The sequence below is a fragment of the Callithrix jacchus genome, chromosome 8 (assembly GCF_049354715.1).
Source record: "Callithrix jacchus isolate 240 chromosome 8, calJac240_pri, whole genome shotgun sequence".
NCBI lineage: Eukaryota > Metazoa > Chordata > Mammalia > Primates > Cebidae > Callithrix > Callithrix jacchus.
The window spans coordinates 14,768,221-14,792,358 of record NC_133509.1 but is presented as its reverse complement, the minus strand read 5'-3'; the positions used below and the strand labels follow the sequence as shown (position 1 = coordinate 14,792,358).

Here is a 24,138-nt window from a genome sequence, read left to right as displayed (position 1 = left end):
ACTGCAACTGTAGCATTCAGCAAAGCTATAAAGGTGGCTCACCAATATCATCTAACTTGGTAGAGAAAGGAAGGTGATTAAGTTTTATAAAAACAGATATGACGACATCAGAGGTTTTTTTTTTCCTATTATCATGCTTCAAAAAACAAGAAAGTAAAAACTTTCTTTAAAAACAATGCAAGACAAAAATGAGCTATTCTGGTATCTGAATGAAAACAAAATGTTTTGTATTGTTCTGAGATTAGGTTTAGGTTTAAATTAGGTTTAGAATAAGGTTCCATCCCTAAATCTTTTAATCAAGATAATATATATAAACAAAGAATACTGAGAATAAGACTCATGGTTTTATCTATATTAACATCATTTGATTTCATGATCTATAAACAAAGACTATTAGAGATGAGAGTACCTAAATAAATTTAGAGCTTTCTTACAAAAAATATCCTTAAGTTGTTATAAGAAGACAAAACTTTGCTCCAAAAATAACATTAGGTAAGATTCCTGTTTAATTTTTTTCCCTCCGACTCTCAAGTTTATTATGGAAACCCATAATAAATTACTTTTATGGATACAAATAATTTCCCTTACTCAAAAGCCAAGTCTACATTGGTCTTTGAAACAGCCTTATGCTTCTATTTTTTATTGTTGGTAAGTTTATTTCAGTGCAACTAATCTTAGAATAGGCATAAATCAAACAAGTAAACAAAATATAGAGGTTCTATAGAGAACTGCCCCCTAAACCCTCACATTCAGAGATCCATAAATAAAATTTGGCTACATCAATAATTTAATTCTGATCTGGTGACAAAGCATGTTTGTAGTCCAAGAAAAAAACAACCAATTGTACTGACTGACATTTGGGTATACTTGAGGGTTAATGAAATTAAAATTGTGGAAAAGTGGCCAATATGCTACAAGGTGCGATTTTTCCGTAGGATTAAACTTCAAAACTCGGCGATTTCACACTTGAACCAAGCAGTTAAGTCCACAAAGTCAGATAAGTTGATAGCTCCTGTAAAAACCCTAATGTCTTTCAGAAAGATTTAAAAATCAGATCATGACTAGATTGACTTTGTAATTTATGATCTGCTAGGCTAAAGCTGTGGAATTAATTCAAGAATTATACATTACCAAGTACATAAAGATAAAGATGTTGGTTTTAAATGTTATTTTTGCATAAGTTTACTTACCGCCATATAAGCATTTGTTCCAACATACGTCTTGGCTATAGAATTCACCAGCTATGAGACAAAACAGTCTGTTAGAACAATATAAAGATAATGTGGAAATAAAATGGGCAATTATTCCTCATTTAACCTACAATCATCATTCGTATAAATCAACTAAAAATTATGTAAAAGGGAACAAATTTATCTACAAAGGCATTAAAAATGATTAAATCTCTCTTTTCTTTTGAATGTGACTTTCAATTTAAACAAGCACAGCATTACAGTTTATAGCAGATAACCTTAATTCACTTAAGCAGGATGCTTATCGCTTTAGTACCGCAAACCCATCTGATAGAAAAAGTCAATTTAAAGCAGAATTTGAACACACTCAATTTTTAGTCTGATGCCTCAAGATGTGAATGAAGCCCCATGCATTACTAGAATGAAACGAACACTAAATACGCTGGAGGGATAACAGACTTTGACAACTCATAATACAACGATGACCTTCGCTTTGGTCTTCGTGTTTGGCTGGGAGTAAAGGTGGCTGCAATTCAAATCAACATCACAGCACGCTCATGGGTCACTATCACTGGGTTTCTCAGGGGAGGCCCAAAATGGAAATTAATTAAAATTTGTGCTGCACATTGTAATGGCCCTCCACCATTGTTGCTCCCAATATTAATTTTTATTGTGGGCCAGTTGGGCTCCCCAGGCACATCTCCCACTCTGCCCTCCCTTTTGTCTGGCCAAAACGCTTTCATATCAAAGCTGCATATCAATGAAGTTTGCTATTCGTAAGTAGTAATTACAATATCAGCAGTTTTTACTGTCATTAAACAATGAACAATCATATTCTGATGAAGGAAACTCGCTCAGAGATTAAAAATGAATAACACACTCCCAGCCGAGGAAAAGATGCAGTGTTTCTGTTTGTCTGGCAGCTAGGTGATTTTTCAATCCAGAGAACAGACTGAAAATAAAGGAGGTTGTTGCAGAGAAGAGAACACACTGGGAGGAAAAAGAGACATACCTGAGTGCTAACTCCAAAATCACACAGCTTGACCTGTCCTCTTGTGTTTACTAGCATATTGGAGGGCTTCACGTCTAAAATGAGACCAGAAAATTCCATGTAACCAATTCCATGTAGCTACAGCATTTGTTCTTTAAAAGCACATATGCACACATGTTGCAAAAATGACACCATTTGCACAATCTGAAATTCAAGTATCAAATTCAATGAAAAGTTTTTTTTTTTATCTGAAGGTAAAATGTAAGGTCTTAACTCCTCCACTTTGAACAATGTCTGGTTTCTACAGAAGCAAGTTTATTTCAAGTGGAAGTGAAATCAAACCTTGGCTTACAACAATGTAAATACACCCATCACCCTATCCCCAGTTTTTCAGGAAAAGTAGGTAGATTAAGAAAATGGAATCTTCTTGCAAAAAAATATGCACAAAAAGGATGAGTTTTGCTCTATATGTGTAATTATCAAAATAGTCCTGTCATCTAAGTAATAGTAAGGCCAAAAGGGAGGCCAAGAAGGAAAAATCATTCATATGCGATGGGTAACAGGTCGTATCTGAAGGAAACGAAGACGAAATGAACGTAGTATTAGAATTTCCCATGTTTTACAAGGCAAATGCTACTTCAGAGAATACTTAGAAATTTATCTAAAAGATGTATGTGTGTAATGCCTGCACTTATTAGACTTTGTTTCATTTATCCTTCTTTTCTCTGACATTATTTTTGACTGCTGTTACAGTTAACAAAAGAATTGACATAGATTTCACCAAAGCAGTCAGTCGCTAAGTAATGACACAAAGGATTTCTATGAAGCATCCTCAGTGACAACAATGAGCCTTTTCAGGAATTCAGGGAGCCCACAAAAACCACCCAAGGAGGACAAGAGCACACCACTTTTGATGGCAGAGAGCAGCACCTGCTTCAATGCTTCTTTTATGGCAAAAGGGGTCCAGCAGAGACAACTGGTTCCATCTGAAATAGCACATAACTTCAACTATACTGACACTGAACAAAAGACTCACTTTTTTTCGTGGAACAATTTACACTGAACAAAAGACTCACTTTTTTTCGTGGAACATTTTTAAAAAACTTGTAAATGGGTTAATCTTCTCCTGACCTTCCGTCCGGCAAAAGGGTACAGCAACTAATTATCTTGCCAAGAGTAGACACTTAATTCAAATTTCCAATTCAAACACAGGAACTATTACTGAACCGTACTTATGTGACACACAATGTGCTAGGCATTTTCTTATATATTAGCTCATTTCGTGGTGCCTGACAACTGACATTTGAATGTAAATTCCATGAAGGCAGGGACTTTGGCTCTTTCCTTGACTACAGTACTTCCCAGCCCCTGAAAGAGTGCCAGGTATATTTCAAGTGCTCAATAAACATTTGTTGAATGAATGAATACATAAAGAATGGAAACCACAAGTATGTGTGGTTATTTTATGTTGATGATTCTGTTTCAGTGATGAGAGAACCCGGGAGACGGAGGTTGTAGTGAACCAAAATTGGACCACTGCACTCCAGCCTGGGCAACAAGAGTGAAACTCTGTCTCAAAAAAAAAAAAAGCCATCAATCAGTGAGCAAGATACTGTGCTTGGAAGGGATACATTTAAAGATGTATAAAGTATACTCCTACCCTGTGAATTTATTTCTTGGGGTGATAATACCAATAAAAAGAGCTTACATCTGCCTGTGCATACCACCTTGAATTCATACAGCCTCCTGATAGAGGTTATAGTGAGTGTTATCTGAAGGGCTTGCTACAGAGACATGCTCTCCCAGGTTCAAGTGATTCTCCTGCCTCAGCCTCCCGAGTAGGTGGGATTACAGGCATGCGCCACGACACCCAACTAATTTTGTATTTTTAGTAGAAACAGTGTTTCTCCATGTTAGTCAGGCTGGTCTTGAACTCCCGATCTCAGGTGATCCACCTGCCTCAGCCTCCCAAAGTGCTGGGATTACTGGTGTGAGCCATCGTGCCCGGCCAATTGATGGCTTTTTGAATGATAAATTAAATTTACTAATACATGGCTGACAGCAGTGGCTCACTCCTGTAATCCCAACACTTTAGGAGGTTGAGGCAGGCAGATCAACTTGAGGTCACAAGTTCGAGACCAGCCTGGCCAACATAGCAAAACCTCATCTCTACTAAAAATACAAAAATCAGTCGGGCATGGTGATGGGTACCTGTAATCTCAGTCACTCAGGAGGCTGAGGAAGGAGAACTGCTTCAACCTGGGAGGCAGAGGTTGCAGTGAACCAAGAGGGTACCACTGCATTCCAGCCTGGGCAACAGAGCGAGACCCATCTCAAAAAAAAATATTGCTAATATAAATGTTCCCTTTACTGGCAAGTCCCTGGTCTTTTGGCCTCTAGTTTTCTCTATTTTTTCAACATAATTCTTAGGCCACCATCATATTAAACCTTAAATATAACACTTTCGCTACATCATTTCTCTCCTTAAGGAGGAGGTTAAGTATTCTCTGACATGCCCCCCCACACACCAGAACATAAATTCCTTAAGAATGGGGTTGTGCCTTCAAGTGTGCCCCAGCAGTTAGCACAACACCTCGTAGACAGTCACAGTAGACACTGAAATGTTTGCTGAACTGAAACAAATGTTAGATTCTACACAGCTTGGTGTTATTTTCAAATCTAGTTCTTATCATGGGCCCTCAGCTTTAAATATTTTTCTTCTGGACAATTTGTTCTTTTATATGTTGACACCCTAAAGTAGGAGTGTACAATCTTTTGGCTTCCCAGGGCCACATTGGAAGAACTGTCTTGGGTCACATATAAAATACACTAAGATAGCTAATGAGCTTAAAAAAAGGGGCGGGGGGCAAAAAAAAAACCCATAATGTTTTAACAAAGTTTACCAATTTGTGTTGGGCTGCACTCAAAGCCATCCTGTGCCTCATGTGGCCTGTGGAGCACGGGTTGGGCAAGTTTGCCCTAAACTATTCTTAAGCCGCCACATCAGATGAAGACTGTGAATGAACAAATACTCTGAGCTCTTGGAAGAAGGGGCTGCCTGCAAATGAAGAGGTATGCTAAGAGCAGCAAATCTTCAATCAGACACATCTGACTTCAGTGGCTCAATGGAAAGAGAAAATAATAAAGCAACAAAACTGCTAAACTCTATTCTAAAAGACAAGGTGTAAATAAGAACCTGACTGCATTTTTCCAGCTTTTGGACATCTTTTTAACATACATGTAAGCCTACTACTGTATGACTTTTGTACACTCTCCTCTTAACCTGCTTTTCAGAGTACTTTATGTGTGAAAGTAGCAGACATCCAGTCATCCTCAAATCAATCTTTGCATTCCAGTGAGACCGTTGTAATCACTATCTCAAAAGAAAAAAAAAAAAACATCATTAAGGCTTTGTTCACTCTGTTTTCTTTACCTCCCTCCCACCGCCCAGGTTTAGAAGCCTTTCCTCTATATTTTCCACTATCTGAATCCTGCCCCCACCTCGTTTCACCCATCAAAGTCACTACCTCCGTCAAACTGTTGTAACATCTACTGTCTGCACCTTTTGTTTGGGAAAAAGCATATATTTTATGTTTGTAATATATGTATGTATGTATTTCAGAGACAGGGTGTTGCTATGTTGCCCAGGCTTACCTCAAACTTTCAGGCTCAAGTGATCCTTCTGCCTCAGCCTCACGAGTCAATGGGACTACAGGTGTTTGCCTCCACACTCGGCTTTTATGACATTTTATACTAAGAGTTACTTAATGCCTTTGCTGTTATCAGTATCATTATCCAAAGAAACAAGTTCACACGGTAGGGGTATACTTTATACATCGCTACCAAGCACAGTATCTTGCTCACTGGTCGATGGCTTTTTAAATGATACATTATATTGGCTAATATAAATGTCTCCCTGATCAGCAATCTTGAGACATAATTTGAACGTAACAGTCTCCTTTAACAGAGTCAATGAATCTGGGCTAGGAGACAGATGACCGAGGTTTGTTTGATCCTGTCACAAATTTCGCACATGACTTTGGCCTTGGCATGTGATGTTTTAGTTTCCAACTCTGTAGGGAGTTAACAGTTACCATGTCAATATTAAAGAACTGTGAGGATCAGATGAGATAACGAATGCAAAACTCCTTTTAGACTGTCCAACACTCTATAAGCGTATTATTATTAACTGGTAATCCACAAAGCTAGAAAAAGTTATATATTTCACTATATTTAGAAAATAATTTATATTGCTACTGTGGCAATTTAAGCTGTAGTTGAGTAAAATACTAGCTGAAAGAAAATAATTTCCAAAGCCCAGTCAGTAGAACTGTAAAACCAATGTGATGTTTATAAGGAAACATTTTTGCCAGACTATATGCACCCTTTCCTCAACAATGCTACTGAGCTGGTTTCCCTAGTTTTATACTTGCTCTATTAAAGTTTGTGTTCAACACAGCAGCTAAAGGAACGCCTTTAAAACCCAAGTCAGACCACGTCACTTCTTTGCCCAAAACCTCCAAAGCCTTTCCAACTCAGTGCAAAAATGCAAAGTCTTCCCAGAGGTCCCCAAGGCCCTTGGAGCTGCCCCATACTCTCACCTTGCCACTCCTCTCCATGCCCACTCTGCTTTAGCTCACGGGCCTTCTTGCCAGGTACGCTCTTGCTTTGTGGCTCTGTGTCCCTGGAATACTCTGCTTCTACAGACTGTATATGCCTGGCTTGCTCCTTTGCTTTAGATTTCTGCCTGAATGCTACCTTTTTAAGGGAAGCCTTTCCCAATCACCTAGCATGCAGTAGCAATACCCTCCCAGCTCAGATACTCCCTTTCCCTTTTCTCTTGCCTCAGTGTTCTTCTAAACATTTAGCACCATCAACACACTATATTTCTACATATAGATCTGTTAATTCTCAGTACTCCCCTCTTAAAGGGAAGTTCCATGAATGCATATTTGGTCTGTTTTGTTCACTCCTACAGCTAGAATGGTTTCTGGTATACAGGAAACAATATTTGTTGAGTAAATGGTGAATAGATAGTATGTCTACTAAACAGATGAACATCCTGACTGAGAAAATCCTTAATTTGGCCTGAAAAGGAGCTGCATCTTTTCCCATTTAATGGACTACACTTCAGAATGAATACATTTCAAAATGACACTTCATTCTCAGAAGAATGCACAGTCATTTAAAAGCACTCACTCACACACATTTCCTGATACTTTACCTACCATGAGCCAGATACGGTCCGAGGTGCTGTGGAAACATGAGCACAATCCTGTCCTGGCCTCCAGGAGCAGCCTGGTATATTCTTTGAGCAAAACTACTGCTCATGAGATTTTAGGATAATAATGTTTTTTATGTATACTCTAAATGGGATTTTCTTTCTGAACAATAGGGATGTTTCATTTAATAAAGACAATGAAAGTTATGCAAATAAATAGCTCCTCAGCTTGGCTGTACATATTTAAAAAATAAAGCTTTCTGTGTTCTACTCCAGATTTGCTGAATCAGAAACCAATCCAATACAGCCTGGTCTTCAGGCCAGCACTTAGAAGACCAACATAACTTACTGCATTTCCCTCTGATGTAACTTCTAAAAACTTCTGAATATCTGAAATTTCTTCTCTTGTTTCACTTTACTTTTTGAAATAAATTTCATTAAAAAATCAATTTGATGCAGCCATTTTGTATGTAGTTTAATGAGTCTGGCAAATGTCTACATCCATGCACCCACACCACAATCAAGATACAGAACACTTCCATCACCTCCAAAGTTTGCTGTGTTCAACATTTAAAAACTTTAAAGTACTAGACATCCAGTCATCCTCAAACAAATCTTTGCATTTCAACTAGACTGTTTTAATCACTGTCTCAAAAAAAACATTAAGCCTTTGTCCATTCTGTTTTCATCATCTCCCTCCCAGCCCCAGGTTTAGAAACCTTTAAAGTTTTTAAGCTCACCTCAAAAAGTTTTTCAAGTCACCTCAAAAAGTTTGCTGTGTAAAAGTTTAAAAACTTTATAGTCAACTCCATCCTGACCCCCAACCTTTGGTAAATTACTGAGTGGTTTGTCATTATGCATTAGTTTTGCCTCTTCTCATAAATTATAAACCCCACGTTACTATTTTTTGAGACACAGTCTCACCCTGATGCCCTGGCTGGAGTGCAGTGGTGTGATCTTGGCTCACTGACTCCTGAGTCCAAGTGATTCTCTTCAGCCTCCTGAGTACCTAGAATTACAGGTGACCCCCATCACGCCCAGCTAACTACTGTATTTCCAGTAGAGACGGGGGTTTTACCGTATTGGCCAGGCTGGTCTCAAACTCCTGACCTCAAGTGATCTGCTTGCCTCTGCCTCCCAAAGCGTTGGGATTACTGGTGTGAGCCATTGCGCCTTGCCATGTTATTTTTGCTTTACAACAATCTGTCGATTATTGTTGAATGACATATCTGTCATCATACTTGAAATAGGTGTCTTGCAAACATTGTACAGTTGTGTCTTGCTCTTTTAAACAGTCTGACATTTGGGCTTTTAATTGGACTGTTTAGACCATTCACATTTAATCCAATTACTGATATGGCTGGGTTCAAATCTACCATCTATTTGCCCCATCTGTTCTTTGTTCCTTTTTTTCTTCTTTTCTTGCTTTCTTTTGGGTTAGCTGGGCTATTTCTTAGCATCCTACTAATCTCTACTATTTGCTTCTAAGCCACGGGTTGGCAAACTTTTCCTGTAAAGAGTCATAAAGTAAGTATCTCAGGCTTTGAGAGCTATAAGCTTTTTGTGGTAACTACTCAAATTCTGCTGACATAGTGCAAATGAAACCACAGGCCCCATGTAAATGAATGGGCATGACTGTGTTCCAACTGTGTTTGTAAAAACAGGCAAAGACCCCATTTTTGCCCATGGGTTGGATTTTGGCAGCCTGTTTGAAGGTGTTTCTTTGTGGTTGTTCTAGTACAATATGTTGCTTTAACTTCTTACAGTCTACATTCAAGTAGTATTAGGTATTTCATTTATATTGTACAAACCTTATAATAGTATATTTCCATTTTCTTCTTCTCATCTTTTATGGTATTTTCACACATCTTTCTTCTATGTACACTATAAGCTCCATAATACAATGTCTTTATTTTTCCTTTAAATAATTATATTTTAACAAAATTTGAAAGTGAGAAAAAAATTTTATTTATCCACATTTACAATTTGTGAAACTATTCCTCTGTGTAGATCTAACCATCTATCTGGTATCAGTTTCTTTCATCCTAAATAACTTCCTTTGACATTTTTTGTAATGCTGGTCCACTGGCAATGAATTCCCTCATATTTGTCTGAAAAAAATCTTTATTTACCTTTTTATTTTTGGAAAATGTATTTTCTGGGCACAGAATTCTAGAACAACTTTTTTCTTTCAACATTTTAAAGATATCTTTCCATTATCTTCTGGCTTGCATAGCTTATGACAAGAAGTCTGCTGTCATTCTTATCTTTATTTCTCTACTTAATGTGTTCTGTTTTCTGTGAATATTTTTAAGATTTTCTTTTTAGTCACTGGTTATCAAAATTTTAATTTTGATGTGCTTTGGTGTGGTTCTGGGTTCATCCCACCCTGGGTAGGGTTCCTTGAGTTCTTAGATCTGTGGGCTTACAAGCTTCACCAAATTTGGAAACTTTTCAGCAATTATTTCTTCAAATTATTTTTTGTCCCCTTTTCTCTTTCTTCTCCTTTTGAGACTTCGCTTACACATACAGACTTTTTGATAGTGTCTCAAAGATCATTAAAATTGTGCTCATTTAAAAAAATATATTTTTTCTAGGCTGGGTGCGGTGGCCTACGCCGGTAATCCCAGCATTTTGGAAGGCTGAGGCGGGCTTATCACAAGGTCAAGAGATCGAGACCATCCTGGCCAACATGGTGAAACCCCATCTCTACTAAAAATACAAAAAATTAGCTGGGCGTGGTGGCGCACACCTGTAGTCCCAGCTACTCAGGAGGCTCAGGCAAAAGAAATGCTTGAATCCGAGAGGTGGAGGTTGCAGTGAGCGAGACCGCAACACTGCACTCCAGCCTGGCGCCTGGTGACAGAGTGAGACTCTGCCTCCAAAAATAAAAATCTTTTTTCTAGTATTAGAAAAGAGCAATTTTGTAGTAATTTTGGATAATTTCCAGATCTTTAACATCAATATCACAATAATTACTTCTGTAGCGTCTAATCTCTAATCCAGTTAATCCCATCAAGTGAAATTTTTATTTCAGATATTTTATTTTCATCATTGAAAAATAAATGTTCAACTTGATTTTTTGTCTTCCATTTCTCTCCTCATTATGCTCATGTTTCCTATGAATTCTTTGAGCATATATAGTTTTTATAATAACTATTCTAAAGTCCTGTCTGCAAGTCCATTATTTCTGGTGTGTGTGGGGAGGGGGGCATCTACTTCTACTGACTGACTTTTTCCTGGTTATATTCTTTCATGCATAATCAGAAGAAAAATTCTTTGCTTGTCTACTTTTTATCTGGATGCCCCATGTTGTGAGTCCTGTGTTGCTGAGTGCTAGATTTTATTGTAATCCAGAGTATTGGACTCGATCCTAGCAAGTAGTATCTGCTGAATACTGATAGCTGAATCATTTTGAGGCTAATTTTAGAGCTTTTATTTTAGGAGAGTTGAGAGCAACCCCTGCGAGAGGGCTAGTTTAGCCCTACTGCTAAAGCATAATCCTAATGTCTTTCTTGAATTCTCCAATGTGTTTAATGCGGCCTCTCTACTAGATCGTTTGAGAATTTAAAAAATTCTCAACCTAGTATAAGTTTTGGGAATTGTTTCGCTTATAGTTCCCCATAAATTTTCTTTCCTAAACAGTAGCTGGTTTCTAGCTTTTTAAGATTTCACTTTATAAATGCAGAGGCTGATATTAGGCCAGATGCAAGGAAACTCCTATGCAATTTCTAGAGCTCTTTCTCTGCATGTTCCTGCCTTTCTAAGACTCTGCTCTGTAAATTCTAGCCATTCTGGTCTCCTTGAACTCCAAATTCTGTTTCTTCAGCTCAGTAAGACCTTCGGGCTTTGTTTGGGTTTCTGTTCAGAAAGCTTGGGTGATTGTAGGACTCATCTCGTTTGCTTCTGTTCTCTCAAGGATCACTGTCTCACATTGGCTGTTGTCTAATTCTGAAGATAAGTGTTCCACTATTTTGTCCGGTTTCCTAATTATTTTTGATGGAGGGCAAATCCCATAATAGTGACTCCATGGTGAGAAGTAGAAGTGTCCCTTTCATCCCTTTCTCTTTTTTTTGAGATGGAGTCTTGCTCTTGTCACGCAGGTTGGAGTGCAGTGGTGTGATCCTGGCTCACTGCAACCTCCGCCACTCAGAATAAAGCTTCTTCTGTCTTAGCCTCCTGAGTAGCTGGGATTACAGATGCCTGCCACCACAACTGGCTAATTTTTGTATTTTTAGTAGAGACTGGGTTGTACCGTGTTGGCCAAGCTGGTCTTGAACTCCTAACCTTAGGTGATCCAACTGCCTCAGCCTCCCAAAGTGCTGAGATTATAGGTGTGAGCCACCACGCCCAGTCTCCCTTTCTTTTGAAATGACTGCTTTTGTCTTTTGTTTATTGAATTGACCTTACATCATAAGCCACCTCAAATTCTTTTTAAGGTAGATAGGACATAAATAATATTAGGTCTTTATTAAGTTAGGTTAAATCTGAATTCATGTGGCAGAATTTGAAGCAAATAGAATCCATTTAAATATTGGGCTAAGGATAGCTCCCCTGATTTAAATTTTGTTACCTCTTACACAAAATATTTTACCTTATACCCAGAGTATCAGCAATCCTAGTATACAGCCACTGAACTTACTACTTCAGGTTTTCATTTAAAACATCCAAGTTCTACAACTTTTTTTTTTTTTTGAGACAAAGTTTTCACTTTTGTTGCCCAGGCTGGAGTGCAACAGAGTGATCTCAGCTCACCGCAAGTTCCATCTCCTGAGTTCAAATGACTCTCCTGCCTCAGCCATTCTCCTGGCTTAGATTCCAAAATACCTGGGATTACAGGCGCCTGCCACCACACCCAGCTAATTTGTGTTATTTTTAGTAGAGACAAGGTTTTGCCATGTTTGGCCAGGCTGGTCTCAAACTCCTGACCTCAGGTGATCCACCCGCCTCAGCCTCCCAAAGTGCTGCAATTACAGGTGTGAGCCATCTCACCCAGCCTACAACTATTTTTTTTTTTGAGACAGAGTTTCGCTCTTGTTACCCAGGTTGGAGTGCAATAGTGCGATCTCGGCTCACTGTAACCTCCGCCTCCTGGGTTCAGGCAATTCTCCTGCCTCAGCCTCCTGAGTAGCTGGGATTACAGGCATGCGCCACCATGCCCAGCTAATTTTTGTATTTTTAGTAGAGATGAGGTTTCACCATGTTGACCAGGATGGTCTCGATCTCTTGACCTCGTGATCCACCCGCCTCGGCCTCCCAAGTGCTGGGATTACAGGCGTGAGCCACCGTGCCCAGACTACAACTCTTAAGAATAGCTCCAGGGGTGGCTCACGCCTATAATCTCAGCACTATGGGAGGTCAAGGCAGGCGGATCACTTACGCTCAAGAGATGGGAGACCTTCCTGGCCAACATGGTGAAACCCCATCTCTACTAAAAATACAAAAAATTAGCTGGGCATGATGACACATGCCTGTAGTCCCAGCCACTCAGGAGGCTGAGGTAGGAGAATTGCTTGAACCCGGGAGGTGGAGGTTGCAGTGAACCAAGATCACACCACTGGACTCCAGCCTGGCACGGAGTGAGACTTCATCTACAAAAAAAAAAAAAAAAAAGGAATAGCTCCAGGAACACTGAAATGGTTTTATTTTTTTTTCTTGTTTTTTTCCAGCTTCACTCAAAGCCATAGACAATAGCACAACAGATTAGGCAGAAAGATTACTTTTAAAGATTACTTTTATGCTTATTTTAATGCAATATCAAGTTACAGAAAACAAACAGCAATTGAAGGCATATAGCTTTTCATTCAGCTCACTTAAAAACATCACAGCCTTTCTTCTGTAAGCAAAGCACAGAAAAGATGAGTCATTAAAGTGACTGATTATAAATGGCAATCATCAGGGCAGATGTAAGTCATTTTGGCTTAATCAGACCATTAATTATTAGGGTTTATCAATTAGTTTTATTGAAGGCAAGGGAGCTCAAATGAATACCAGGGCATTGATTTTAACTGAGACATTTTCTCAAAGAAAATACAAATGAGGTGTGTTGAAGCCTGGAATTATGGGTCCTTTCCATACCACTAAAGATAAATAAGCTTCTTCTACTGCAACACATAAACCTTAGTGAAAAATCAAATTAACTTATTCTCCTTTCGCATTAAAAATGAAATATTATGTCTAGGTGTTTCCTAATTTAAGGTTTTGGTTTAAGGTATTTTGTGGTCAAGAGATGAGTATCAGTTGGGAAATAGTCAGATAAGGGTACAATGCAAAGTAACTCATTTTGAGTATCAAATATTCCTTATCTTTTTCATTTTAAAAGATTCAGTCATTTTATGTGGTAGGCTTTTATAGGCATCAAAATAGATTCCTGTTATTCAGATACACTTAAAGGGAGCAGAGTGATGCCCTGGAAAGTGCCACTGCATACTGACTGTGAGACTGGACAAATCATTTAAACATCCCTGAGCATACATGTATGTGTGGCTGTGTGTGCTCACAACACTCACAGGCTCAGTGTTGAGCACACAATTTCACTTACTTCTCATAACAACTCTGAATTCCCACTGACAACCTTGCCAGTGTAGGAAGATTAGATATCATCCCCATCTTGTACATCCCATCTTGTGTATGATATCCTGATATCTGATACCTTGATATCTGATCTTCCTACAATGACAAGGTTGTTAAGAGAATGAAGTGAGCCTGTGTGTTTAGCACTGCTGGCACAGAGCTAGAGGTCAGTGAAATGCTGAATGAATCAAACGAATGGGAAAAACATTTTATAAACTTGAATGTACCAAATATACTGTAAAGCTACTGCTTTGTAGAGTCAGTAATGATGACTTCCACTCTAGGAAATCAGGATGTGGATCATTTAATACACTGTCTCATATCCAAATGCTAAATGAGGTTAACTTTCATTCTATCAGCTCCACCTGAAGGCAGGCTTCTTCTAAAATAGCAAGTATGTTCAGCTGGGATCACGGAAGAGTCAATATTATCCAATCACAACATGAGTCTCCTGTCACAATACTGTCCCACTTCTTCAGTGAGATTTCACAGTAAGCTGGGCTTTTTAACGATGGTGCAATAAATCTTGGAGTCGTGGCAGGGACAGCCCAAGTAGATAATGGGTGGTTATGATGCAGTTCCATCCAGTAACGTGAAGTGCTTAGAAGATGACTAGAAAAATATCAAGGAGCAGAAAGAATGGAAGGGCCTTCTGTCATGCTGAGGATAACAGTAGGTTCAGTAAACAAAAATCAGCCTCAAAGTGTCCTTAACAATTAAACATAAACCTACCATATAACCTTTGTAGTCACTATATGGTCACTTCCCTACTCTATCTTTAAGAAAGTATGAAACCTTGGTTCATTACACTAATCATATACTACATACCAATGGTAAAATGGTTATTTCTTCTCAAATCTCGTATGTGCTAGATGGCCTGATAAACTATGATTTACAAATATTTAAAGAAATATACTAATTTCACTCCTAGGTATATACTCAAGAGAAATGAAAATACAGAACCACATAAAGACTTGTGTATGAACAGTATTATTCATACTCATCCCAAAGTGGATACAATGCCAAATGTCCCTCTATTAGTAAAAAAACAGACAAAATATAATACATCCATACACTGGAATACTATTCAGCAAAGAAAAGGAATGAACTGCTGACACATGTTATAACACAGACACATCTCAAAAACATCATGCTAAGTGAAAGAAGTCAGGCACAGACTTCCTGTGGTATGATTCTGCTTATACACAACGTCCAGAAAAGGCAAATCTCTAAGAGTCAGAAAGTAAATTAGCAGTTCCCGGGGGCTGAGGACAGGAGCAAGGATTGACTGCAAATGAGCATGAGGACACTTTCTCGGGGTGATGAAAATGTTCTAAAACCGGATTATGGTCATGGTTGTACAACTCTATAAACTTACTAAAAATCACTGAAACACACATTTAAAATAGGTGAATTTTATGGCATGCAAATTACATATCAATAAAGCTGTTTTAAGAAAACCAACCTCAAAACACAACTTGATTTCTCATTACCATTACTAATTAATTACTATTAATTAGTTTCTGCAGGTGCTATTGTGGTCACTGTGGTCACTCTCCAAGTATGAAACATCAGTTAGGCCAGTACAGTGACTCAAGCCTGCAATCCTAGCCTTTGGGAGGCCAAAGCAGGTGGATCACAAGATCAGGAGTTCGAGACCAGCCTGGCCAACACAAGAAAACCCCATCTCTACTAAAAATACAAAAATTAGCCAGGCATGGTGGCAGGCACCTGTAGTCCCAGCTACTCGGGAGGCTGAGGCAGAAGAATCACTTGAACCCAGGAGGCAGAGGTGGCAGTGAGCCCAGGTGACAGAGCTAGACTGTGTCTCAAAAAAAAAAAAAGATCAGTTAATTACATGTAACATAGTATGTATCAATGGTAAAATGGTAATTTCTTCTGAAAACTGACATGTACTAAACCTGATAAACTGCGAATACAAATATTTAAAGAAGGATATGAATTTTTAAATGTCACTTTTGTATATTTAAGATTATTCTCAAAAGTGACTAAAGCTATGTCTATAAAATGTAAGAACAACTGAGTCAAACATGGAAAATCTGATTCACCTACCATAGTTGCTTCAATAACCTCAAGTAACTGCTCTGACTGATTTTCAGTCCGGGCTGACTGATTTTTCCCCACTGAATTGACCAAATTGACTGTGGAAATTGGTATCATGTTGAGACAACCCATGTTGCCACCCACAACTGCTTCATGCAGGAAACTGTATCTTTACACATTCTGCATCAATTAGCCATTAAACAATCCACATAAACAGCATCAAGCAGAAGCTTGCTAATGAAGGCCAGAGCCTCAAGAGCATGAGCTTTCCAAGGTCTTCACAAAAGGGCTCCTCCGCCCACTGCCCAGCCCCTGCCCCCAGCACAATCAGGGGTCAGGGTGGGAGGTTACCCTTGGCCAGGATCTGGCTGGGTGCCAAGGGGGCTATTCAAAACAAATAAAAGCTCCCTCACAAAACTACAGTTGGAGTTACTTAATGTGCTTTGTATAGGGACCCAAATGGTAATTTCCTGTTAAGATTAGTTCTTCTTCTTTTTTTTTTTTTCCTTTTGAGATGGAGTCTTGTTCTGTGCCCAGGCTGCAGTGCAGTGGCATGATCTCAGCTCACTGCAATCTCCACCTCCCAGGTTCAAGCGATTCTCCTGCCTCAGCCTTCTGAGTAGCTGGGACTACAAGCGCCACCCACCACCACGCCCGGCTAATTTTTGTATTTTTAGTAGAGACAGGGTTTCTCCGTGTCGGCCAGGCTAGTCTCAAACTCCTCACCTCAAGTGATTTGCCCGCCTTGGCCTCCCAAAGTGCTGGGATTACAGGCATGAGCCACCACGCCCAGCATCTGGTAAGATGAGCCATAAAGAGAAGTGTGATTTTGTATCAGCTTTATGCTTTCCTTTGTCAGAAAAGAAAAAACATCCTAATCGAGGATTCCCTTTTTGCTGTGACCTATTCACATCAGGTGCTGCTGCTATCTCCAACTTCTACTTCCTTTTGGTCTTTATTTCTTTTCATAAGTAAAACATTTAATTTGCTCTGACTTTACTTGTCTCACTGAATACTCTTAGAAATAGGCATGGAACAATTCTTATGGAAACATTTTTGAATGTGGCATGTGGCTGTTGTTGGATGATAATGGAAGCAGAAATAAACTTCTCTTCAACTTTTTCCCCCTATAAAGCAATTACACAGTATGAATACTAGAAAGCCACTCTCAGTTTACCAAGAGCCTGAGGGCACATTAGCAGGTCTCCACTCCTAGTAACCTCTCCTAGCACTGTGCCCAGGAGCTTCAGCAATGCTCTTTCATTATGTTTAATTGTCTTATGAAAACAGAAAAACCAATATATCTATCTAGTTATTTCTTGCGGATTGCATTCTAATGAATGAGAACAGCAGGTACAATTAAATATGGACTATGCTGACATTCTACATTACAAATTCATCTGTGCACAACAGGAACATAGTTAAGAGAAAGCCACAATGCAATATAAATGTTATTCTAATGACTTCATCACACAATAAAGGGTAGGTCATCCAAATATTCTTGCAAAGGCCTTAAATAAAATTAAACAGCACAGCCAGGCACGGTGGTATTCTTGGGTTTCTTTCCTATAGTCAAGAGGAGTCTTAACAGTCAGTGTTATCTTGGACTTGGGGAGGTAGGTTGTGCAGGAACTCATTCCTCCATACCTAGCTTTTCCCATACACTGACTGGAATACGTACACACTGCAGGTAGGAATCTGAGATTCACCACTTTAGAAGGAAATTTACTTTACTTACTATGAAAGGATTAAGAGAGGGAGAATTGAGAAGCTCAATCCCTGTAATCCCAGCATTTTGGGAGGCCGAAGCAGGTGGATCACCTGAGGACGGGAGTTTGAGACCAGCCTGACCAATACGGAGAAACCCATGTCTACTAAAAATACAAAAAAAGTTAGCCAGGAGTGGTGGCGCATGCCTGTAATCCCAGCTACTTGGCAGGCTGAGGTAGGAGAATCGCTTGAACCTGAGAGGCAGAAGTTGCAGTGAGCCAAGATCACGCCATTGCTCTCCAGCTTGGACAACAAGAGCCAAACTCCATTTCAAAAAAAAAACAAAAAACAAAAAAAACTAAACAGCATAATTAGCCACCCTCAATGGCAGTTACTGCCTAGAGTCACATGATTCGGTTCAGAATGGAGGCAACGAACGTGGCTTTCCTTCAATAAAGACAGAGGACCTGGGGCATTTACAAGGCTAATAACAAGGGCAAAAAGGCCTGAGCTTCTCAATTCTCCCTCTCTTAATCCTTTCATAGTAAGTAAAGTAAATTTCCTTCTAAAGTGGTGAATCTCAGATTCCTACCTGCAATGTGCACGTATTCCAGTCAGTGTATGGGAAAAGCTAGGTATGGAGGAATGAGTTCCTGCACAATCTACCTCCCCAAGTCCAAGATAACACTGACTGTTAAGACTCCTCTTGACTATAGGAAAGAAACCCAAGAATGCCATATTATATGCATATATGCATAAATAAAATGTAAGATGGCAGACTTGACTTGGAACAGTGTGTCCAGAAGACTAATCTTGGTATTGTTTTAAAGAAATAACAAAAATTCACATGGAACCAAGAGAACCTGCATAGCCAAGACAATTCTATGCAAAAAAAAAAAAAAAAAAAAGCTGGAGGCATCACGCTACCTGACTTCAAACTATACTACATGGCTACAGTAATCAAAAAAGCACAGTACTGGTACCAAAACAGAGATACAGACCAATGGACCAGAACAGAAGCCTCAGAAGCAACATCACACATCTACAACCATCTGATCTTTGACAAACCTGACAAAAACAAGCAATGGGGAAAGGATTTCCTGTTTAATAAATGGTGCTGGGAATACTGGCTAGCCATATGCAGGAAGCTGAAACAAACTGGACCCCTTTCTTACACCTTATACAAAAATTAACTCCAGATGGATTAAAGAGTTAAATATAAGAACTAACACCATAAAAAGCCAAGAAGAAAACCTAGGCAACACCATTCAGGACATAGGCATAGGCAAGGACTTCATGGCTAAAACACCAAAAGCATTGACAACGAAAGCCAAAATAGACAAATGGGATCTAATTAAACTTAAGAGCTTCTGCACAGCAAAAGAAACAATCATTAGAGTGAATCAGCAACCAACAGAATGGGAAAAAATGTTTGCAATCTACCCATCTGACAAAGGGCTAATATCCAGAATCTACAAAGAACTAAAGCAGATTTATAAAAAAAAAACCCATCCAAAAGTGGGCAAAGGATATGAACAGACACTTTTCAAAAGAAGACATATATGCGGCCAACAAACGTGAAAAAATGCTCATCATCACTGGTCATTAGAGAAATGCAAATTAAAACCACATTGACATACCATCTCATGCCAGTTAGAATGGCAATCATTAAGAACTCTGGAGACCAATGCTGGAGAGGATGTGGAGAAATAGGAACACTTTTACACTGTTGGTGGGAGTGTAAATTAGTTCAACCATTATGGAAGACGGTATGACGATTCCTCAAGGATCTAGAAATAGAAATTCCACTCTACCCAGCAATCCCATTACTGGGTATATACCCAAAGGATTATAAATCATTCTATTATAAAGACATATGCACACGTATGTTTGTAGTGGCGCTTTTTACGATAGTAAAGACCTGGAACTAACCCAAATGCCCATCAATGATAGACTGGACAAAAAAATGCGGCACATATACACCATGGAACACTATGCATCCATAAAAAACAACGAGTTCGTGTCCTTTCTAGAGACATGGATGCTTCTAGAAACCATCATTCTCAGCAAACTGACACAAGAACAGAAAAACCAACACCGCGTGTGCATGTTTTCACTCATAGGTGGGTGATGAACAATGAGAACACCTGGGCACAGAGAAGGGAACAATGCTCACAGGGTTAGGTGGGTGGGGGTGGAGGGGAGGGACAGGAGCGGGCAGGGAGGGAAATACCTGATGTAGGCAACGGTGGTGGGTGGGGCGGTGGCAGGGCACAGGTGAGATGGAGACAGCAAACCACCATGGCATGTATGTACCTATACAACAATCCTGCAGGATGTGGGATGTGCACATGTACCCCAGAACCCAAAGTAAAAAAACAAATAACAAAAATTATCGTAGATAACACTTAGTTGGCACTTGATATATACTAAGAACTGGGCTAAATGCATTATTATCATATGCATTACCTCATTTAATTCTCATTATAACCCTTGAGATAGGTACCATTATTATCCCCATTTTACAGAGGAAGAAACTGAGATTCAAATTAATGAAATTACTTGCCCAAGGACACAAAACTAGAGGCTTCGACTAGTAAAGTTCTTAAGTCTTAAGAAACTGCATTATATTTATGAGCTAAATCTTACTGGAACTAATAGGATGAATTATCCAGCTTTGGCAGTGAATAGTTGAGTGATCTTGGGAAGTTCACAAAGAAAATAGCCCAGATAAGTCTTAAGTTCTTTATACTCACAGGCTAGTTTCCTAAGAAAAGTAGACATAACAGGAAAGTTTGAGGAAGGTTCTAACTATTCCCTCTGAACCTCTTGCTTCTTTTCTTGAGAAATAATTATTTGATATAATAATAGCTGTTATATGCCAGGCACAATGCTATGACCTTAACGAAGTTAAGTAACTTGCCAGGCACAGTGGCTGTAATCCCAGCACTTTGGGAGGCCGAGGCAGGTGGATCACGAGGTCAAGAGATCGAGACCATCCTGGTCAACATGGTGAAACCCGGTCTCTACTAAAAATACAAAAAACTAGCTGGGCATGGTGGCACGTGCCTGTAATCCCAGCTACTCGGGAGGCTGAGGCAGGAGAATTGCCTGAACCCAGGAGGCGGAGGTTGCGGTGAGCCAAGATCACGCCATTGCACTCCAGCCTGGGTAACAAGAGCGAAACTCCGTCTCAAAAAAAAAAAAAAAAAGAAGTTAAGTAACTGATCCACCAAGGTCACATAGCTATGAGGAATTAAGAGGAAGAACCAGAACTTAAACCTGGGTCTGACGCTAAAACTAGGGCTTTTACATTAGGCCACCAACCAGTCTTTTTCCTATGACTTTTCCTCTAACTAAGCAAGTTCTTTACTCTCCTTGAGCCTTGATTTCTTCATCTAAGAATGGGGATTTAAAGATTCCTCCTTACCAGGTTATCATAGCAATTAAATAAAATTATACAAGACAGCTAACACAGTACCACATACAACATACTCAATAAACGATAATATTAGTAAAATAATTAATATTGTTATCATCATGATTGTACCCAATCCAGAGGGAACTTAATCCTCTACCAGCAAAAGAGTAGATTTGATTTCCGTGGTGCTGATCACTTTCAACCACGCCTTTGGGGAAAGGAAGAGACTTGGAGAGCTCTTCCAGTTGCTAAAGCTGTCTGTCCATTCTGCTTGGCAAAATGTCCTGAGGATAAATCTCTTACTTTAATACAAGAAAGGGGAACAAAAGATGACTTCCAATTAAGCCACATTACAAAAAGTTCCAGGAGAAAAACACTGTCCTCAGAAAATGGTAATTCAATGTATTCATCCAACAAATATCCACTGGCATACAATCAGTGCCATAAATTCACAGTGGCTTCCATCCTCTACCAACAGAAATGACCCTAGCATTCATCGTACAGGTGCTGTCTCCCTCTGAGGAGCTCCTAAACTTCAGGTTTGTGTCAGAGACAAAGCAATGATCAGAACTATCTGTGGGGCTTGGTGAATCAAACATTCACCCATACACTGGGGGTATCTTGCTGGGTGGTTGGACAGAAGCTTATCATAATGGATACTATAAAGACTGGTGAGCCAAAACACACAATGATCACACAATCTGCTTCAAATCCCAATCCCCTGCAAGGCAGGCTTTTAGAGGTGGGGACTGGGGAAATAAGTACCCTCTTCCATTTGCATTTGTTCCTTGAATGACACATGACGCCTTTTCTTCTCTCTCCTCTAAGGCTTCCACTGATACTCATTTTCAGAATGGAAGAGGATAATTTCCCTCTTATTGATTTCCTAAAACGGATGACTCAACCTATGATCAAATACTACCACAGAAGCATGGGAGACAGAAAAACTAAGTCCAAGACAACCCTCTCTGATTAAGCTGACCCTCTGAATATAGGCAACTATAAAAAGATGATATATTCTTTTTTTGTTGTTTACATTAAGCTTTTAATTTTGAGATGACTATAGATTTACATAGTTGTAAGATTTACATAGTGGTAAGAAATAATACAGAGACATCCTGTGTACCCTCTACTCAGTTTCCCCTAATGGTAACATCTGATAAAACTATGTATGGTATCACAATCAGGGTACTGACACTGATGGTCAAGACGGAAATCATATCCATCACCACAAGGATTCCTCATCTCGCCCCCTTGTAGACATTCCCTCTGTCTCCCATCCTCTCATTAGCCCCGGTAATCATTAATGTGCTCTCCCTTTCTATAATTTTGTCATCTCAAGAATTATATAAACGGAATACTACACTAAGTAACCTCTGTGACTGGCTTTTTCACTCAGCATAATGATCTGGAGATTCATCCAGGTTGTGTACATCAAGAGTTCACTCCTTTCTGTTGCTGAGCAGTAATCCATGGTATGTATGTCCACAGCTTGTTCAACCATTCACCTGTTAACGGACATCTGAGTTGTTTCCAGTTTTTGGCTATGATGAATAGAGCTGCTATAAACACTTGTGTACAGGTTTTTGTGTGAACACAAGTGTTCATTTCTCTGGGATAAATGCCCAGGAATGCAATTGCTGGGTCATATGACAGTGGCATATCTAGCATTTTTTTTAAATGTCAACAGTGAGGCTGTATCATTTTACATTCCTGCCAACAGTGTATTAGTGATCTTATTTCTCTGCATCCTCATCAGCATTTGCTGTTGTCACTATTCTTCATTTTAGCCATTCTGATAGGTGTGTAGTAATATGTCATGGTGGTTTTAATCTGCATTTCCCTAAAAGCTAATGATACTGAATATCTTTTTCACATGCTTATTTGCCATTTGTGTATACTCTTCAGTGGAATGTCTCTTCATGTCTTTGCCCATTTTCTTTTTTTTTTCTTTTTTTTTTTTTTTTGAGACGGAGTTTCGCTCTTGTTACCCAGGCTGGAGTGCAATGGCGCAATCTCGGCTCACCGCAACCTCCGCCTCCTGGGTTCAGGCAATTCTCCTGCCTCAGCCTCCTGAGTAGCTGGGATTACAGGCACGCACCACCGTGCCCAGCTAATTTTTTGTATTTTTAGTAGAGACGGGGTTTCACCATGTTGACCAGGATGGTCTCGATCTCTTTTTTTTTTTTTTAATTTTTTATTGGATTATAGGTTTTGGGGTACATGAGCAGAGCATGCAAGACAGTTGCGTAGGTACACACATGGCAGTGTGCTTTGCTTTTCTTCTCCCCTTCACCCACATTTGGCATTTCTCCCCAGGCTATCCCTCCCCACCTCCCCCTCCCACTGGCCCTCCCCTTTTCCCCCCAATAGACCCCAGTGTTTAGTACTCCCCTTTCTGTGTCCATGTGTTCTCATTTTTCATCACCCACCTATGAGTGAGAATATGCGGTGTTTCATTTTCTGTTCTTGTGTCAGTTTGCTGAGGATGATGTTTTCCAGATTCATCCATGTCCCTACAAACGACACGAACTCATCATTTCTGATTGCTGCATAATATTCCATGGTGTATATGTGCCACATTTTTCCAATCCAGTCTATTATCAATGGGCATTTGGGTTGATTCCAGGTCTTTGCTATTGTAAACAGTGCTGCAATGAACATTCGTGTACATGTGTCCTTATAGTAGAACGATTTATAGTCTTTTGGATATATACCCAGTAATGGGATTGCTGGGTCAAATGGAATTTCTATTTCTAAGGCCTTGAGGAATCGCCACACTGTCTTCCACAATGGTTGAACTAATTTACACTCCCACCAACAGTGTAAAAGTGTTCCTTTTTCTCCACATCCTCTCCAGCATCTGTTGTCTCCAGATTTTTTAATGATCGCCATTCTAACTGGCGTGAGATGGTATCTCAATGTGGTTTTGATTTGCATCTCTCTGATGACCAGTGACGATGAGCAT

At 39.4% G+C, this 24,138-nt stretch overlaps 1 protein-coding gene across 25 annotated transcripts in view; it reads right to left on the bottom strand.

Moving 5' to 3' along the window:
* The window catches only part of MAP2K5 (mitogen-activated protein kinase kinase 5), a 279,080-nt gene that overhangs the window by 122,647 nt on the left and 132,295 nt on the right, over positions 1-24,138 (bottom strand). For all 25 annotated transcript variants that reach the window (XR_013520769.1, XR_013520770.1, XR_013520771.1 and 22 more), the window contains 2 exons: positions 2,203-2,276; positions 1,191-1,241 (listed from right to left, as the gene is read on the bottom strand). Coding sequence is in view for 22 of the 25 variants with exons in the window: in XM_054239383.2 (XP_054095358.1) it covers positions 1,191-1,241; positions 2,203-2,276 (125 nt within the window). In the remaining 3 variants the exon portion in view is untranslated. The remainder of the gene's footprint in view (positions 1-1,190; positions 1,242-2,202; positions 2,277-24,138) is intronic.